General features: G+C 40.0%; 1 protein-coding gene across 2 annotated transcripts in view; it reads right to left on the bottom strand.

Moving 5' to 3' along the window:
* CDC42BPB (CDC42 binding protein kinase beta) overlaps positions 1 to 18422 on the bottom strand; it is a gene marked incomplete at its 5' end in the record, with an annotated part of 91651 nt that overhangs the window by 38489 nt on the left and 34740 nt on the right. For both annotated transcript variants that reach the window (XM_084270369.1, XM_084270370.1), the window contains 5 exons: positions 779 to 979; positions 2210 to 2303; positions 5168 to 5316; positions 10175 to 10270; positions 13648 to 13731. In XM_084270369.1, coding sequence (XP_084126495.1) covers positions 779 to 979; positions 2210 to 2303; positions 5168 to 5316; positions 10175 to 10270; positions 13648 to 13731 — 624 coding nt within the window. The remainder of the gene's footprint in view (positions 1 to 778; positions 980 to 2209; positions 2304 to 5167; positions 5317 to 10174; positions 10271 to 13647; positions 13732 to 18422) is intronic.

Below are 18422 nucleotides of genomic sequence, written 5' to 3'. Positions count from 1 at the left end.
AGGGTGCCAAGCTCCAGCAAGGATTTCACATCTTACCCAACACCACTTCGCTGTGAGAACACAGCGTTATAACCAGCAGTAAATTGCACTCAATACGCCCTGCACAACAGCTTCTGGCAACAGAGGATGAATATGAACATAAGCACGTCTTCCTAATACAGCTCCTGAAAGGACACCATGAACCAGTTTGTTCTTAGCCTTTAATATTCAAATTGCACCCAGAAGTTCTGGCTTTTCTCTACCACTCTAACCCCGGACAAAACCCCTAACCTCATGTTCTTCAATGCAGTTCAAGTTCACATTTTTCTACCACTTCTACTGCAGGCAAATTCCTCCAATGTCGTGTTCTCCATGCAGCTCATGTCTATGCTGGCTGACTTGCCTGTTCCTTTCTTGTACTGTTACCAGCGTGACAGAAGAAAGTACACAGCCGTGTTGGTAAAACATAAAACATGGCTTCACTTCTCCTGCACGGTCCAGGGGGAACTTTCAGTGGGCCTAGTGTGAGATTTGGTTTCTATTTTGATTCTGTGATGGCTGCTTAGATTTTTCAACATGAACATCAGCATTTAGGGAAAAAAATTAATTTGACAAAGAATTCAATTCCTGCAGTTCAGAAAAGCAAACATTCCTAAAATCAGCACCACCAAACCTACAGAATATGGTTCTAAGTATCAGAAAAAGCAGAGAACCAATATCCTTTCTATACCTAAGTGATAACAATTTCTCTACCAACATTGTAAACTCAATGAATACAGAGATTTAGTATAGCTCTTACTTCATGATTCATAATCTTCCCGTAGGTTTCCACTAATGACTCTGCATAAAAGGGTGTTTCACCATAGAGCATTTCATACATGCAGACACCCAGTGACCACCAGTCACATTCAGGCCCATATTTGCCCATTCCATCTTCCATTGCTTGCAGGATCTCAGGAGAGATGTAGTCAGGTGTTCCCACTGCCACCGATGACTGTACCTTAAAAAGAAGGCAAACATAATTCCTGTAAGTTTTCCAGTTCTCTCAGCACCTCTCTCACACACTAGTGTTTCTGACAAGGAGAGACAGTGGGACATGATGTTGGGAGAGATTTATAAGATCACAGCAACAACATAAAGAAAATATTTAGAAAGTAACAAAGTCTGCAAAAATTATGTTTCAGTCCACTTCTACATAAGATCAGTTGATATAGTTTTTTTTCCTGAAAACAGCAGCAACCCAAAATAATCACAGCTGTTGTGAAAGCCAAAAGACAAGAGGAGAACACATTTTGCCTTTGTGTCTGTATATACTATATTGAAAATTCCAACTGGCCTCCACAAGTTGAAATGAAAAGTGAATAAGCAAAGAGCTCAAGTCTTACGCCCAAGTTTTACAGATTCATTTGAAGATCGTAAAACAAGGTCCCAGGACTAGTAGTTCCCTATTTGTATTACATCAGGAATTAGTTTAATGCCTATTGCATAATGAGCAATGGGCTGCAATACACGTGTGAGGCGGGGAATTGCCCCGTGCCCAAATAGAGGGGAAGCCCTGACCCATCAGGGTGGTGGCAGAGCAGCTCACACCTCTAGGAGGATGTTCTCAGGTCTGACGGAGTTATAATGGCTCCTTCCAATTCAGTCTGCATTTTATTATGGTAAATCTTTGACATATTTTATGACTACAGCATGTCAACAAGACCTGAGTTTGTGCCAAAATCGATGAGTGATGTTGCATGCCATGCTCTGGCAGGACTGGCAATTCTGGAAGCACCCTGGCTAAGCAAAATGAACAACAAACCTCACGAGTGATTTAACTCTTAGGGACAGACCCAATGTGGTGCATGAGATGGCCCATTACCATAATGTCACTGTTCCTTTTGTAAAAGTGCTATCAAATAAATTGCTTATTAATTATCTCCTCCTTTTGGCAGACTTAGTACTTCAAGTCTGTCATGACTGCTAGGTCACCTATGATTCCAGCACACAAACAACATCAAACTTCTATCTTTCTTTAACACAGGGTCTTTCCATAGTTCATAAAGATCTCATGAGAACTCGAATGTCCAGTAGGAGAAAAGGTAAAAGGTAGAAAGTATAACTTTGAAAGGTTGCAGTCTTTAAAACAAAGAAACAGAGATGTCAAAAATGCTTTTATAAATATGTTGAGCAGTGCATTACTTAAAAGGTCCCACTACCAGAAACTCAAATCTCGCTTCATACATACTGTGCCATCTTCACTCATTTTCAGACAGGACCCAAAGTCTGCCAGTCGTATGTGGCCGTTCACATCCAAGAGAACATTATCAGGCTTTATGTCCCTGTTATAATAGAAAGACATGAAATATTTGCTCTGATTGTAAAGATTATTCTTGCATCAGAATAAAAATAAATGTTATGTTGGGGTATCCGTGGATGGAAACTTTTTTTATTGCAATATTTACACACCTCTCCTCCCACTGAACTTACAACTTTGCCCACAAAACTGAAGCCTTAGATTATATCACAGATTCCAGCACAAAGTTGAACTTTGAATGGTCAAATAACCAGACATTTAGTGAGTCATACAATAGAGTTTACTTCATCAACATCATTCCCAGATTATATGCATCACAATATATTGTTTAGAAAGACAAGAGAAAAGGAGGTATTTGAATCTAATGTTTTTCACCAAGATTTATAGCCAACTTCTAACTTCTTTACTGCTTCTCTAAATTTTGTCCAGCATTTTTGTTGGCCAGTATTTTTCACTTTCTATTCAAACTTTCTGTACATGACTTACTACACAGCACATCTTCTTTTGTGGGTTCCTAGAGAGCCTTGCAACCTGTGTAAACATGGCAGTTACCCTACAAACAACTGAATTCCACTACCTCTAGAACATCCAAGTCTTGCAGGTAACTCATACCATTTTCTCTCTCATACCTGTTCTTTCTTTAGCCAGCACTGCCCAGGATCAGCTCCCAATACACTAGCATATCACCGTGCCATTTTGAAATATTATTTTTTATCTGAGCTAGCCAAGAAAGGTAACCAAACCTACAAATGCATTGATTTGTGGTTTGTTTTTTTTTATTTTTTGAGATAATTATTTGAATAATATTATGTATTAGTACTAAACTCACATATGCTTTACTTCAAGCCCACCAGTTTTGTCGCACCATGAAATACTGTATTTGTTTCCAAATGCTACTATAGGTGCTCAAAAAATTATAAATTGTCAACAGCTTCAGCCTAATTTTTGAGGAAGAGACTAGAATTACTAGGAACAAGGTGAAAAATTGTGCTGTAATAGAGCTTGCTACATAGATGTGCTGATGCCTGGTTTTTAAGATGCCGAATACCACAGTTTCCCTCTTGAGTAGACTTATGCAGACAACTATGGTAGGTTTAACAAAGGGTCCTCAGACGTGTAAAAAATCCTGCCAAACTGATAATTTTTTTCAACATAACCCAAACCTGAATTAACACTTTTTAACCATGAGCTAATGATTTGCAATTAATTATTGAAACTTCAAATACTGTTGCTCATTAGCAGTATTAAGACAAAATGGCAAATATCAAGTTATGCCTGTCAACATAAATTAAATACATACTTATTATAATACAGAAAAATATGAATAACCCAGAGAATTAGACCATCTGACTATGCTTTCCCAATAAACTCGTTAGTAATTTCTGTTGTTAAGCTTAATCCATATACTTCAGTTCCAGATATTGCCAAGATTCCCTTACAGCCCCATAAACCCACAAGTCAAGCTGAGTAGGTGCAGAGGACTATTAAAGCTCACACACAACTACAAACCATTTTTTTTCCTTTGTTAGTTTTTTAAAGAACACCACTAACAGTGCCATTAGAAGCCAGGGCCAATCTCATCCAACAGATCTATGCTTTCCTGCTTTGCATGCAGATCTTACTTGCCTAAGGGGACACTGCTTCTGTTCAGAAAAGCTTAGTGCCTTGACTCGGAACTCCACTGTTTCCTATCTACAGCTAACAGGTCATACAAGCCTTTAAAGGGTCCTTGAAATCCTCTCCAGAGCAATCGTGCTTCCTCCTAATCCATTCCAGTTGCCAAGCAGTAATTTCTTGGGCATTTGTACATGTCCTACTCAAAGCATTTATTTTGGCCTCAGAGCCATTCATCCCTACAGCCACCACAGACGTTCATCCAGCCCCATGCAAAGATGCAGCTCCTCAGTTAGTCGGGCCACCTTCTGCAGAAATGGGTGCAGTGGTGTCTCTTGAGTCCATAACACCTTAAAATCCCCACGTGTTGCCCTCATTTACTCACAGTATTATAGAATTTAAGCATCTCATCTTTTTGCCAAAAAAGCAGCATACAAAGTGTACTCTACTTTCCTGACCCATTTCCTCTGACAGGGAATGAGGAATATGATGTATTCTCAACTACAACAGAACACAACTGAAGTTAACAGGATGGTAGGCAGTGATCTGCAATATGCATCCGGTGTGCTGAAACAATCAAACAGGCTCATGCCTGCTCGTTAAAAAGAGTTTGAGGATGACCTCAGGTAAATCACAGAATCTCAGACTGGTAACCAGGGGTTAGGAGGCAACTTGGATCTCTGGAGATCCTCTGCTAAAGCAGGGTCACCTAGGGCAGGTTGCACAGGATCGCATCTAGGCGGGTTTGGGATATCTCCAGAGAAGGAGACTCCACAACCTCTCTGGGCAGCCTGTCCCAGAGCTCTGTCACCCTCACAGAAAGACGTTTTTCCTCATGTTCACACAGAACTCCCTGTGTTCCCGTTTGTGCCCAGTGCCCCATGTCACTGGGCATCACTGACAACAGCCTGGCAATAGATAAACACATGCACTGATGTTATCATGGGCTTACTGTGCACACATTTCGCAGGACGTCTAAACATTTGCAGAGAATTCAAACTGCCTCAAACTTCTAGGTTAGCTTGGGCAAAGGCAGATAAATATTCATGAAGTGAATTGAGAATAAGTCAAGAAGCCTGATTAAAAATAAAAGCTTTAGTGAAAGGTTAGTCAGATAAATGTCACTGCTTCTAATATCAATCCATCAAAACTTGATATTTAAAATGTAACAGCTTATACAGCTATTATATAGTAAGCAAGCACCCACAGCAGTGTATATGTAGCAGTATCTTTAGGATTAACTCTGCATTTTTCCCAAGTGAGACAGTATTTTACCTGTGCACATAATGGAGCTCATGTATGGAATGTATAGCAAGCACCATTTCACCAATGTAGAATCGAGCCATGTCTTCAGGAAGCTTGTCTTCAAACTTGCTGAGAAGTGTCAGTAAGTCACCACCAACATAGTAGTCCATTACTAGATACTGGAAAAGGTGAAATAAAGCAGTTAAGTACCAAGATACAAATGGTAAGGAAAAAAGTTAAAGTTCATCAGTTATCTGCTGAAAACAGCCCTTTCACTCCTTTTTTTTCTTTTTTTTTTTTTTTTTGCTTAAACTTAGGGCAAGTTGTCAGAATTGGAAAACATTTGTATTACTTTTATTTATTTAGTGTAAACCCATACCATGTTCATTTCATCATCACAGTAAGGAGGACTAATCAGCATTCAGTTCCTACCATAAAAAACCACCCCACATAACCAAGATATGGCAGCAACAAACAAGCAAACAGGGGCAAGTTTATTTCTGTCTGAACAACAAAGAAAACGATCTGGTATCACAAAGCTAATATAGGTTATCAACCCTTAAACTGACAATTTCCAGAGGATGCAGGAAGAAGATAACACTACTTCACAGAATTACAAGGTAGGAAAAGACCTTTAAGATTATCAAGTCCAACCATTCCTGTCCTGTGCTAAACCATATTCCTAAGTACCTCATCTACCCTTTTTTTAAACACATCCAGGAATGGTGACTCAACCATCTCCCTGGGCAGCCTGTTCTGGGCTCTGACAATTCTTTCAGTGAAACGTTTTCCCTTACATCTAATCTGACCCTGCCCTGGTGCCCTGGCCCAGCTTTGTGCCATTTCCCCTTGTCCCATCTCCTATCACTTGGCTGAAGAGACCATCGCCCACCTCTCTACAACCTCCCTTCAGGTCGTTGTAGGTGGTGATAAAGTCTCCCCTCAGCCTCCTCTTCTCCAGGCTAAACATCCCCAGCTCCTTCAGCCACTCCTCATGTGATTTTCCATCCAGCCCCTTAACCAGCCTGGAGCAGGGCAACCAGGCTGGTGAAGGGGATGGAGGAAAAAAAAAATCACATGATACTTGACGCAGCTTAGGCTAAAATACAGATTTCATTACTAGGTTTAGCTTTGGTACCATTTCAATGCTACTGCTACTGGTTCCAAAAGTAGGACTTGGCACAGCAATATCCTCAAATACTCATCTTGGCACATGCCACATCATAGATACATAACATAACTGGCAGGAGCTTACTGACAATAAACATTAGGGATGCCCATGACAAGCCAGAAGCACTGTGAAGCCAGAGGCACTACAGCAGGACATTAAGAATAAATAAAACCCAATCAAAAATTCACGTTCTTTTGAACCTATTTCAATTAAAAAGTAAACAACTTTTAGGTCATTATCCTACCTGTTGAAAAAAACAACACAGATAGGGTAATATGAAAGAAAAGGACTCAGTCTTGCTATTTGTTTCCCATACCACAAAATGAGGGTTACATTTTAGTTATTTCCTAGCAATATCCACCTAAATCCAGACCATCACTTCCAGTATAACAGCCTTATCTAGTACTACCAGTCTTTAGCCATTTTGTTGCCAAGATGGTCTGATACATGGTTTTAGGAATAACTTTGCTTACTCTGGAATTAACTTTCCAGACATCTTATTTTTCTTCTCAAGGTAAAGCAATCTGCAACTCACTGTCCTGCCAGAGATTCATTTTCCACAACGGAAGGAATTAAAGCAGATAGGAATACAAAGGAACATAAAGTATAATACTGACCATTTCCTCACTGTCTTTCAGCTTAAAAAAAAAGACTATGAAATGCATAGATTTTATTGGGTTCCTCCATCTTATTCAAATTATATCTTAATCTGATAAGCAAGTTCTATCATGCTGAAATCAATCAGTTTGTATTGTATAACCCATCAAGGAATTTTTAACACGTGCTGGAACACTGTACACACACAACAATTATGTTTAAAAACAAAAAGCTGCAGATAGGAACCAGCAATCTTTTAGAGGGGATATTGTATTAAAGTATTTTCTCTCAAATTCAAGGCTAAGAAAGCTTATACAGCCTCCTCTGGGAGCTGAAATATCCTGCCTGTCAGAGACAAGGTAATGCACCTCCCTCAGCTCCCACAGCATGTATAACTCAGCAAGAACTTAGCTGACCCATGTAATGAGGCACTTGGATCAGAAGATGATGGTGAGACCTCTTCTGTAAGAAAGTAAAATTTTATTCATCTTGCAATTCACAACAATCTTCTTGCCAGGAGGCACTTCTCCCTTCACATGGAATTAAAATAAAGGCTATTCTGATGCTGAAATCTAGAGGTATCACATTTCTTCCAGGGAAGTCAAACAGGGGGAGAGTAGTTGGAAATCAAAGAAAAAAATACACCAAAATACTCTCATGAATACTCAGAGACCTTTAAGAGGCTGACAGCAGACAAACACACATATGCCCTTCTTCATGAATGAAACTGGTAAAGAAAAATTTCTCTGGTAAGTCACAAGAAAACTAGGAGATTTGCATCTGGAAGAGATTAAGAACTTCAGGTCCTATACTGTTTTTAATACTCATGGATACCTATACCTTCACCTATACCATATCTACTTCAGCAAAATCACCAAAGGCTTACTTAGCCCATCTTTACTCAAACTGTATCCACAAAAGCTTTCTAAGAACAGGGAAAAAACCATGCTAGTATTTCCATATAATGTCATTTAAGAGTTGGTTGTTTAGAAAACGCTACCACGTGGTGTATTTGCCTTTAAACCATTTTAAAACAACAGGCACAGAAACAGAAAATAAATATAAGCAAGGAACACCAAGCCTTCAAGTGCTGCATCATCATGTGCCATACTAATATTAAAGAGAGGGAATAAAACCCCAGGTATTTCTTGACTCTACAAGGGCAGCCAGTACTTTTTCTGCTTTAACATCTTATGTTTTATTTGTCTCATTCTGAACCTTATCTCTTGCAGCCAGAGTAAGATGGCAAAGCCGTAATTATGGGAAGACACCAAGGTCATCTCTCTGCTTTAGGGTTAGTTTACGGAGCTTTTGCATTTAAGAATCTCAAGCTATAATGTACAAATATCAGTGGGGGCTGACACCAGAACCTATGGTTTTCTCTTTCAGGGGACCAACACCCACTCTAGGTTGGAAAACCAAGCTGATGCCTGTTCACAGCTGTTTGTTCACAGCTGCATTCCATTCCACAAGGATCAAGGATGAGCACCACAGCTAAAAAGTAAACCAAACCTGCTCAGGCTCCGTAACATGGCAGCACTCTCCCATGTGGGAAAACATAGCTATAAATTTCTTCAAACCAAGCAGAGAACTGAACAGAGATCCTTTACCCCCTGAACAAACGAGCCACTTAAGACGGTATGGAAAAGAACCTTCTGTCTGGGTTTTTGGATGAAAGTGTTTCACTTCTTCATGCATCACTGACAATAGAGGGACTGAGATGCAGATTCACTCCATCTGTGAGCACCAGGCATCTACATGAGATGGATGCTGACTAACAGACCAAATTGGAAGGCAGCATCTCAGCACATGCAGAACAAGACCTCAGGCGAGCTGGGAATCTGCTGACTTTGGCTGCCAGGCAGAGTCGTTGCTTTCTTAGATACTGGATCTTAAATTAGATGCTAGATGTCTAAATTCTGCTGTCAAGTGAAGCTTCAACATCTAATGTCTTTGGAAACTTAGATGTATTATACTGCTATAGCTTGCTTGGAGCAGATCTAGATAAAATGCTATTAGCAACACAAGATTCCTTTCTATACTGTCATCCCTACTACTTGGCACAACTAAATTTTTTCTTAGGTAGCTACATTCATAGAAAATACTTGGAAATACATTATAGTGCGTCCTGTTATTTTTACCCAAGTTTGAAGGCTGTTTGGCTCTGTGGGAATTTGAATTTATGAGCTATCCTCATGAGGCAGTGACAAAGAGGTTGAAAATCTGGATCTAACACAAAGCATTCAGTGGAAATCACCTGTAAATGAGGCTCTGAGACCCAACTACTTATTTGCTTACAATGTGCTTGTTACTCTGAAAATACTTTTAAAGTGACAGTCAAAATATTTTGTTTCAGCACCTGAGAAAGAGATTGAGTATTTCCTAACTCTCTGGTGTGCTTAGTTCCTGACCTCAGTGGCAGCCCTTTATTGGTACACTTTAATCTTATTTATAATCATGAATGGTACCATCTAATGCCTGCTAAGAAGGTGAAAACTTTCACACTATGTCAGTTGTTACAGAAATAGCAGGTTTGCAAATGCAGACTCAGTAGCCACAGGGAAGCTGTATGGGTCAGGATGCTGTAGTTTGTTTGGGCTAGTAAATTTTGTTGGGTAGTAAATTTTGCTCCTAACCAGCACTCTCCTGACTTCTGTGACTGAAGAATGTACATGTTACAGTTCTAGTAACCCATCATTTAAAGAAAAAAAAAACAAAAGAGGTAATGAATTCCTTTGGTTGCTAAAGTCTCTCAAACTACTGAGATGACCAATCTGCTGATTTAAAAACATATTTTATTAATTTTCTAATAAAATAGGGTATTTTTTCCTGAGCCTTTTATAATATCATTTTAGTCACTGTTTTAAAACAGCATTTAAAATAATTTCTGTCATTTTTAAACAAAATTTTCCAACACAGGACATTCTGAAAGTTTAAATAAAAATATTTATTACTTTTTTAAGAGTTAACACCTCCCAATATATTTAATTGCAAAAACATTAAACTTAAGCACGATATATTTGATTAAGGGTAGATTAATTTAACCTGCTTATCTGAAACTCTAAATACTGTAGTACTACACGACTTTCCCAGTCTCCTGGAGTTACAGCCAGTCCTTTGAAGTTTTTTTTCAAGTAAAAAAAAAAAGTGTCAAAACACTGCTGCAAGGCATGAGGTGGACTGCCTTATCTCACTAATATCCTTAAAAGTACCAAAATTAAAGTTCTTTTGTAACCTAAAGCTCTTATTTGCTAATGAATCAAACATACCAAATAGTTCTCATCTTGAAAGGCATAGTGCAATGTAGTAATCCACTGACAATCTCCATTCACCAAGACATTTCTCTCTTCTCGGAAGCAAGCTGTCTAAAGGAAGAGAAAGGGGAAAAGTCATTGTCAACACCAACAAGTAGTCTTCACAGCATGAATATATATGGATGTTTCATGGGATTATTTAAAATTACTGAACAGAGGTCTCTATTCATTGGAGTTCAGTCTGCACAAGTGACAAACCAGGGAATCTTTGCAGGCCTATAGTCGGGCATTCAGTCATTCTAATCCTGACTGTGACCTTAAAATAACACAACACATGCCCAAAACACCAAATAACCCACAAAGACATCTAAGGCAACACTGAATCTTTGTTCCATAATGCATTTGTAATGACAGCAAAATGATAACTTGTCGTTGAAATCTGTAGCAGAAGGAGAATGGCTCCAGGAAACTAAGTCTGGTTCTTGTGAAAAAGTCCTTTGTGAACACATGTATACTTTTCATGTATGCTTTTTCTTAAAATTCCAGTTCCAGACACTATAGGAAATAAGCAGATTTTACTACAGCTGTCTTATCTTTGTCCAGTATAGCACGATTCCATTTTCAATAATCTCTCCTCTGCTTCAAACAGCACACTGCAACACTTCAGAGAAACAATCTCTAACAGGTTTTCTCAGCACCTTAACATAAAACCAACTTTCAGAAACGTCAAGCAAGTCCTCCTTAATAAAAATATATTAAAGTTTTTATTGGAGATGCAGACCTTAGGACTCTTCCACTATCCTCAATTCAGAGAGAGGATATTTGGTAGCTGCAGATTCAAGTGTGATTCTAGGTAATTTTATTTTTTTTTTCTCCTCCTTGTCACTTGTCCAGATGTCCAAGAAAATGCTCCATGGAAGGAGCATTCCTGGGTAGTACAAGCCTTACCATATACTGATTGCATCTTCTAAAGGTATCTCAACCATTTGTTACCCCCTAGAGAAGCAAAGGTCAATTTACATTTCTACTGAAGACCCCCATTACTGTGGCCACGTTGTGAAGTTATTGGTGCAGACAGATGCAAACTGTAATGAAATGCTAACTGAGAGTGGTTTAACGGTTTATGAATGCAAGGCCAAAGCATCAGTCCTCAAAAAGTCTGGCAGCAAGAGCAGCTCTGAGTAATCCTATCCCCTGCCCGCAGCACCAGAGCACAGCGCTTCTCGGTTCTTCTGGCACCACGGTACGGGGAGGCTGCCAACACAGAGAACTAGTTTGTTTATTTTCAAAGACATCAGTTCCTTCATCCAGTTCACTGTGCAACCTCAAACAGCGAGGGAATGTTATGAACCCTTCAAAAACCAGTAAAGCCGCTGAACCCTTTGCATCACGAATTCAAAGTATAAAACGCTCCTTTTCTGCTTACACTAGCTTAAAAGGCCTTGAGACGTGCCTTGAAAAAGCATGACAGGCTACCTAATCAGCCTGTCAGGACTTATTTGGAACTGTCAACAGCAATACATTAATGACTATGTATTTTGCTGTCAGAACAACAAATACAAATGGTCCACCTTATCAACATAAATGGCACGCCTAGTTTTGCTTGCAGCCCATTTACGGATGTCAGTTGATATTCACTAATCTTTCCTGTATTTTAGTGGCTTCCGACCACATGGGGTTTTTTCCTTGCAGCTGGTACACAAATAAGCAATATTTAGATAACTTTTCGCTGTTTATAAGCCCTCATACAAACTGAACAGAAACCAGTATAACCAGTATAACAACATGCTTCTTAGACCACTCATCTAGTGGATAATAAGAGACCTGAAGTCTCATTTTTCAGTGGAACTGCCCACTTTAAGAAGCTACTGTATTCTTTCAGGCTGCATTTTAAAAGGTAACCAGTTTTACCACATTTGGGAAATTTCAAGACCCAGATGTTTTATGAACATGATATGCAGGTTATAATGTCCTGCTTATGCAAAAAAGCCAAATTAAGTGAGCAAATTGAACAGGAAAAGATAAAAGGGCACAGCAGAGAAGTCAGCTCCTTTACTGTCCTTTGTAGATGGGGAAAGTCAGTGGAAAGAGAGCTCAGCTAGACTGTTACTTGTCCTAAGTGTGTTCTGAGAAAACCACTGCTCATCCATACCTGTTTCTTGGTGGATAACCTTCTTCCTCTTCAGACACCTCTGCATGTAAATGTTTTGATTCTTTAGGTAGGCTACTTAATTACGTCACTTCAGAAATGACTGAAGTAAGCCAGCACAGCTGTACTTCCACTACAGTTTGGGAACCCCTAGAAGCAATTGGGTTTAAATCAATTTATACTGACCAATGAATCGACCCAAGTGAAACCTGTGTGCAAAGGGCACCAGATTCCCCCCATACAGGGGAAGGCTTTAATGCAGAACTGCTGATGCAGCACAGCCATGAGTGTGAACTCTCCTTACGGCTCAAAGAACAGCCGAGTAGCAGCGGCTGCCGCTGCTTGCAAAGAGGAGCAGGGACCCATGGATGTAGTGTGACTAAATCAGTCAAAGGCAGCAGCAAAGAGGGGCTTAACAAGAGGGAGGAGATTTATTCAGAGGAAAAGAGCTGGCACTGACTCCCTGAAAGGAAGGGAGGGACTAGGAAGGGCAGGCTGGGGGAAGGAGGTGTCAGGAAGGGGACACAAGAATGGGACAGGGAAGGGTCAGCTGGCTCAGCCCTCGCAAGCAGCTAGCCTTCGCCCCTTCACAGAGCTGCTGCCAGTGTGACTGACTGTGCAAAGTGAACTTCCCCCTAAAATCTATTGCTCTTTTAGCTGCTGATTTATGTGATATTACATTCACCATAAGGTTTTCCTCTGCAGTGCTGGAGTAGGTATTCTAAGGATATGCCACTTCCCATGGCGTACTCTCAGCAGGTCCTTTCCTAATCTGTGAAGTGCCCAATCACATTTGCATATGTTGTTGTGGCAATGTACAGCTCCTTTCATCAAAACCACCGTTTTTAAACTGATTTACCTTTAACACATTTTCTTTTAGAATCTGAAACCACCATTCCAAAGTATTTAGTTATAGTTTCACCAGTTATATAAATCCTGTTACAAACTGTGGGATGCAAAGCTCCTTAATGTATGCTTTCTGAATGCAGGAGGGAAAAAATACCCCAAACCTTTTCATAATGGTTTTGTATACAGCTGCACATGTCATAGTAGCACCAATCTCAGCTTTCATGTAGTCTTTAACTTGCCTTTATTGTAAACAAAAATCTGGCCAATAAATTCAGAGTAAGAACTAGGGCAGACTGTCTGGTAAACGAATACACAGTAATGCTGAGAACAACAGATGCCTGGAAGGGTCTGTCAGACTTGATTGCATTAAAACAGCTTAAGAAAAAAAAGAGAATGAAGCTCCAATGCTTGTGAAAGAATTCTTTCTAATCTGGAAATGCTTCAATGTAATTTTCCTAATGCCATTTTAAAAATACTCTGTATTACTTACCTCTGCCCTTTTAAGCATTTCCCACTTATTTAGAATTTTCATTGCATAAATGCGCTCTGTACACTTCATTTTAACAACTGCAACCTGAAATGAAAAGATACCTTGATGTAACAACAGCACTGACAAGAGAAATACAGTATTTAAACAGCTCAATATTAACAAGTTACTATGGAGTCACCAGCCATTAGCTGAAACATTGATAAACCACAGCTTGAGTCTTTGCTCCTTCTCTATTCCTCCTCCATTATTGCTATGTCCTTGATGCACAGCACACCATGTGTGGTCAAGTGTTCATGATCAAGTACAGGAGGGATGATACAGGAGGAGTGTGAAGCTTTTCATATGATGATGTGTAGTAAAGCTGCATTGTTTACCACGAACAAGGGATGCTTGTGCACCATGCCCTCAGCCAATGAGACAACATCTAAAAGGGCAGCCCATGAAAACAAGGCAGGCTGCTGTCAACGGAAATACACTACATCTGACTAATTTGTTTTCACATTTCAGGTTTCAAAAACTTGAAGAGTATTTGTAAATTAACTTGCTTTTGTGTACTGTGTGCAGATATTTAAAAAGAAGAAAAACCAGTAGCAATTTTCTTATTCATCATTCTGCTTGAAGCATTTTACTATGCAACCTGTGTATTGGCCTTGCTTTGACTGGTTTGTTATGGACAGTAGCCATGCACATAAGCTGTACAGTGAAAGAAAAAACTCAGAAGAATACAAAAACTTCAAGGCTTAGGAATGCAAAGACTTTATTTTGACCAAGACTTGTATCCTTCAAGACCAAAACTAATTCTTCTTGTAGTAAGGCCATCATTTCCACAAAATTCTTCCAGCTGGCAAAAGACAAGCAGGCATCATGACTAAGACAGCAACATTTTCACAGGACTATACATGGACTGCTTGAGTATTTCTGCTGCTTCCCAGCTCAACTCTATTTCAGATGTTGAAAACCAACCAGCATTCACTGCTTTCAATGGAGCTCTGAATAGCAATGGAAAAAAATAACAGGAATTGTATCAGCTCACCTCTTCTGTTGCTTTAAAAACTCCTATCTGTAAGGGATTCGGGAGCTACAGCAGCTCTAAGATGCTGAATATAAACTGATGTTGGAATAGTGCATTCAGCAGAGTAACACGGTACAAAACCAGAAGTTGTGAGGAGGGAAGAAGGAAATATCATGCCTCCCTGTGCCATACCAGTAAAGAAGCTCCAGGTGAGGGGCAGGGGGACAGCTGCTCTTCCAGTTACACAAGAATGGGATATTCACATTTACACAGATGCATGCCTCAGCATCTCGCCCCTTGGTATGTGTGGCTCTGCTCACCAGGTCACATAAGAGATGAGTGACACCTATTATACACCTGCACTGAGTCATGTAACTGAAAGAGATGTTAATAAAACGACTAGGAGGCATCCATCACAGGATGGCATGGGAAAGTGGCCTTAAATGCAGCTGGGAAAGACACAGCATGAAGCTGCAGCTTCTGTCAGCTCCACAGGACATCCACAGCTGCATTACATCCCGGCCTCTCCTGGCCTACAAACACCTCCCACAGCCACGTCTCATGCTGCAGGGGAAGGATGAGTAAGACGAGAATGTCTCATCTGAACACATGAGGTTCTTTGGGACATATGAAACTATTCAACACTGACCTTCAGTAATGGCCTAAAACATTCGGCTTTGGTCCTGTCCTTGTCATGGCCTTGCAGTTAAAAGCCATTGCAACAACCTCCACACATACACACACACTTAATTGAATTACTTGCTTGATGCAGCTGAAAGTACACGGTAAGTCAAACTGCACATTAAAAGCTTTGGGAAACAGCAAGACGCTGACTACACCCGCTCCACACTTTAAACTCTGTTCCACACAGAACATGACGTCTCTGGAAACGTCCCCATCTCTGCTGAAGGGACAGACCCAACTGAGCAGAAGCCATTTGCAAGCATGGCTCTGTGAGCCCTGAGGTAGCAATGTTTGGGTTTCATTACACCTCAGCACTGGAACTGCTCGGCCCTTTTGGTAGAAATACAGGGCACAAATCAGAGCCCAGATATTCATCTACCACGCTTTATCTGGGGTCATCGCTGTCTGAGGCAGGCTGGCAGAAGTTTGAAGCATGCTCAGCTGCTGAGGACTGATGTGAACCTGGCATTGCAGAGGACATGCAAATGTTAGAATAGAAAGTGGTGAATGAGAACAGGCCTGGACAGAAAAATAAAAAAAAAGAAAGAAAGAAGAAAAGGGAAGCCAAATCTGTAGGACCGATTTAGCAATTCCCCAGTCACTGCCTATATTAGTGCTGTTTATTTTAAACTGAAAGGACTGCTTAAAGAAACAATTTAACTTTTCTGGAGAAAGAGAATTGTCTTCTGTGAAGAAAAAGCAGAATGAAAAGAATAAAAGGAAAGTTGACTCATATTTTCACAATAAGAAGTTATCAAGCTATGGCACCAGCAAATGCACTGCTGCTTTAGTTTTAAGAGCAACAGCTTCTCATGTCAGCAAAAAAGTAAAGTCACCATACAGCAAAATAGGTGGCTCCCCAGTAATTTTTTCTCTGAAAGGAATGACGACAATTGCAGAATATACCTCAGAGAAGAGGTACTTTGGTTTGACCAGATCTGATTCCTCAACCTGTTCTGATCAGTAGAGTTTTTTTTAATTTAGAAAATAATCAAACAGAAATGCAAACTCCAAACCTCCACTGATGTCTGAACTGGACCAAGGAAGCACAAACTAAATTATGCCAAAGTAATCTCAGTACTATTGTAAGCAAGAATACTGTTACAATATTGCACAAAACCCTGTACCCTTTGTTCCATATAAAACCTTCAGCGTTTCCTCAAGTTCGCTTTCTTTTACTTTTTTTATCAGGTGGCAGTGTTCTTAAGTTTACATTCATCATATAATGCTGCTTCTGAGACACTGAGGTATATTTTTTTTCTTAGTGTGTGTTAATTAGTCTCAGACACACCTCAAATTCAATTCCAATAACCACACGACTGCTTTACGAGATCAGACAGAAATCTCTTACCCCGCAGTTGTGCTAAGATGCGAGATGTCATGTTTCAAATCCGATGGCTCCTACACTACATACCAATCCATCACATCTAATAATGTAAGAAAAAATACTCAGTGTTCAGAGGTATTCCCAGGGACACAGATTCATGCACTACTGCAAATGCCTACTTTAAGAACAAAAGCATTATTTCTATCTTCAAAGTTTTAAAGTCTATTGGCTGAAGAAGTGCTCATGTTATGCAGCAACTCTAAGATCAGGGTTTAATTTTGATGATCTTCATTTCTAAGGTTATTATAATTTATATAGTAATAGACATCTAAAAAAAGTATGCTCAGGATAATGAAAGAGGAAAAAATGGCACAAGCAGAGGTATAAAATAGCTTCTGAAAAAGATTTAATAACCTAAAATAGTCCAGGCCTGGAAGACATAACCGCTATGATAGGCAGCCAAACATGTGAATGTCACAGAGATGAACAGAGAACAATTATTTGCTGTTTCTCGTAACACCAAGATTGAAAAGCATCAAATAAAATAGAAAGGTAGCAAGAGTAAGAAAGTATTACTGTCACACAACAGTTTTGGACCTCAGCTGCAGACTGCGGTGGACACCTAAGTATCCACAGAGCATTCAAGTACACGCTTAATGCCCAAGTAACACAGAGACTGCTGACCACCAAGCTGCAAGTCTGCTAAGGGTGTCCTCGAACACCCAGCTACTGGAAGCTGGGAGGGTTCAGCTCTGCTCTGGCCTTGGACCTTTCCTACACACCTCTATCTACCTGGCCAAAGGGATGGGATGAGTGCTGACTAATCCAGGCGCCTCTGTGCCCCAGCATAGCTACATCTGATACCTCTGTCAAACAAGAAAACCAGAACTTACCCAACTTGCACCTCACTATGTTGGAAGAGAGAATCAGCAGTTCCAAATACTCAGCAGAGTGGTTTGGTAGAGATTTAGGTGATACTGTTTTACCAAGTAAGTCTTAAAACACTGATAAAGACAAAATCCCCCTTCCAGGCAAGCCCTGATGGGTCTAAGCTGTCCACCAACTGATTTGATTACTGTCGCTGTACATGCTCAGGATTCAAGATCCATTGCAGGCACACTGCAATAAAGATCAAGTATGTTTCCTCAAGGACCTCTGAAAGCCCAATGAATCCTACTGCCTACACTTCAACCAACTTAAGACATATTTATGTCAAAAAAAATGTATGAGAACCGGGGCTAAAGTGTATGTGAGAGCCACCTGTGGTAACTACAGGCCACAACACCCCATCAGATTTCTATTACTTCTGCTATCCATTTTCTTTCAGTACTTTTGCCTCAAAGCTCTGTTTCACTTGTACTGCAATAAAATAAAAAGCAGACCCAATAAAGCTAAAACAACATCGTTAGACTTTGGCAAGAGCTCGTATTTTGCTTCTTGAATTGTTTTACAGAAGTATTTTGCTGCATTTTCATCTTCAAGGGCCATTCGATACTCACGTTTGGGGTTATCAGCGCAAAGCCAGCCTAGGCCAAGTTCCACCTTTTCTTTAGCCCAGTGAAACCTACAGGGCTGGAATCTGAGCCACATCAGCCTCTGCAAACATGACAGAACTTCCCACCACTGTACTCTGCCCTTTGAGTGACATATCAGCATTAGTAAGCAGCATCAAGTTACAAATTTTCTGTTACGTAAAGGACAAGTACAGCCTAAGAAAGTGCAAAAATCATTTAAATGCAAGACTGGATTTCT

This window comes from Gallinula chloropus, assembly GCF_964237585.1.
Source record: "Gallinula chloropus genome assembly, chromosome: 14".
Taxonomy (NCBI): Eukaryota; Metazoa; Chordata; class Aves; order Gruiformes; family Rallidae; genus Gallinula; species Gallinula chloropus.
This window is presented reverse-complemented; position numbering and strand designations above follow the sequence as displayed.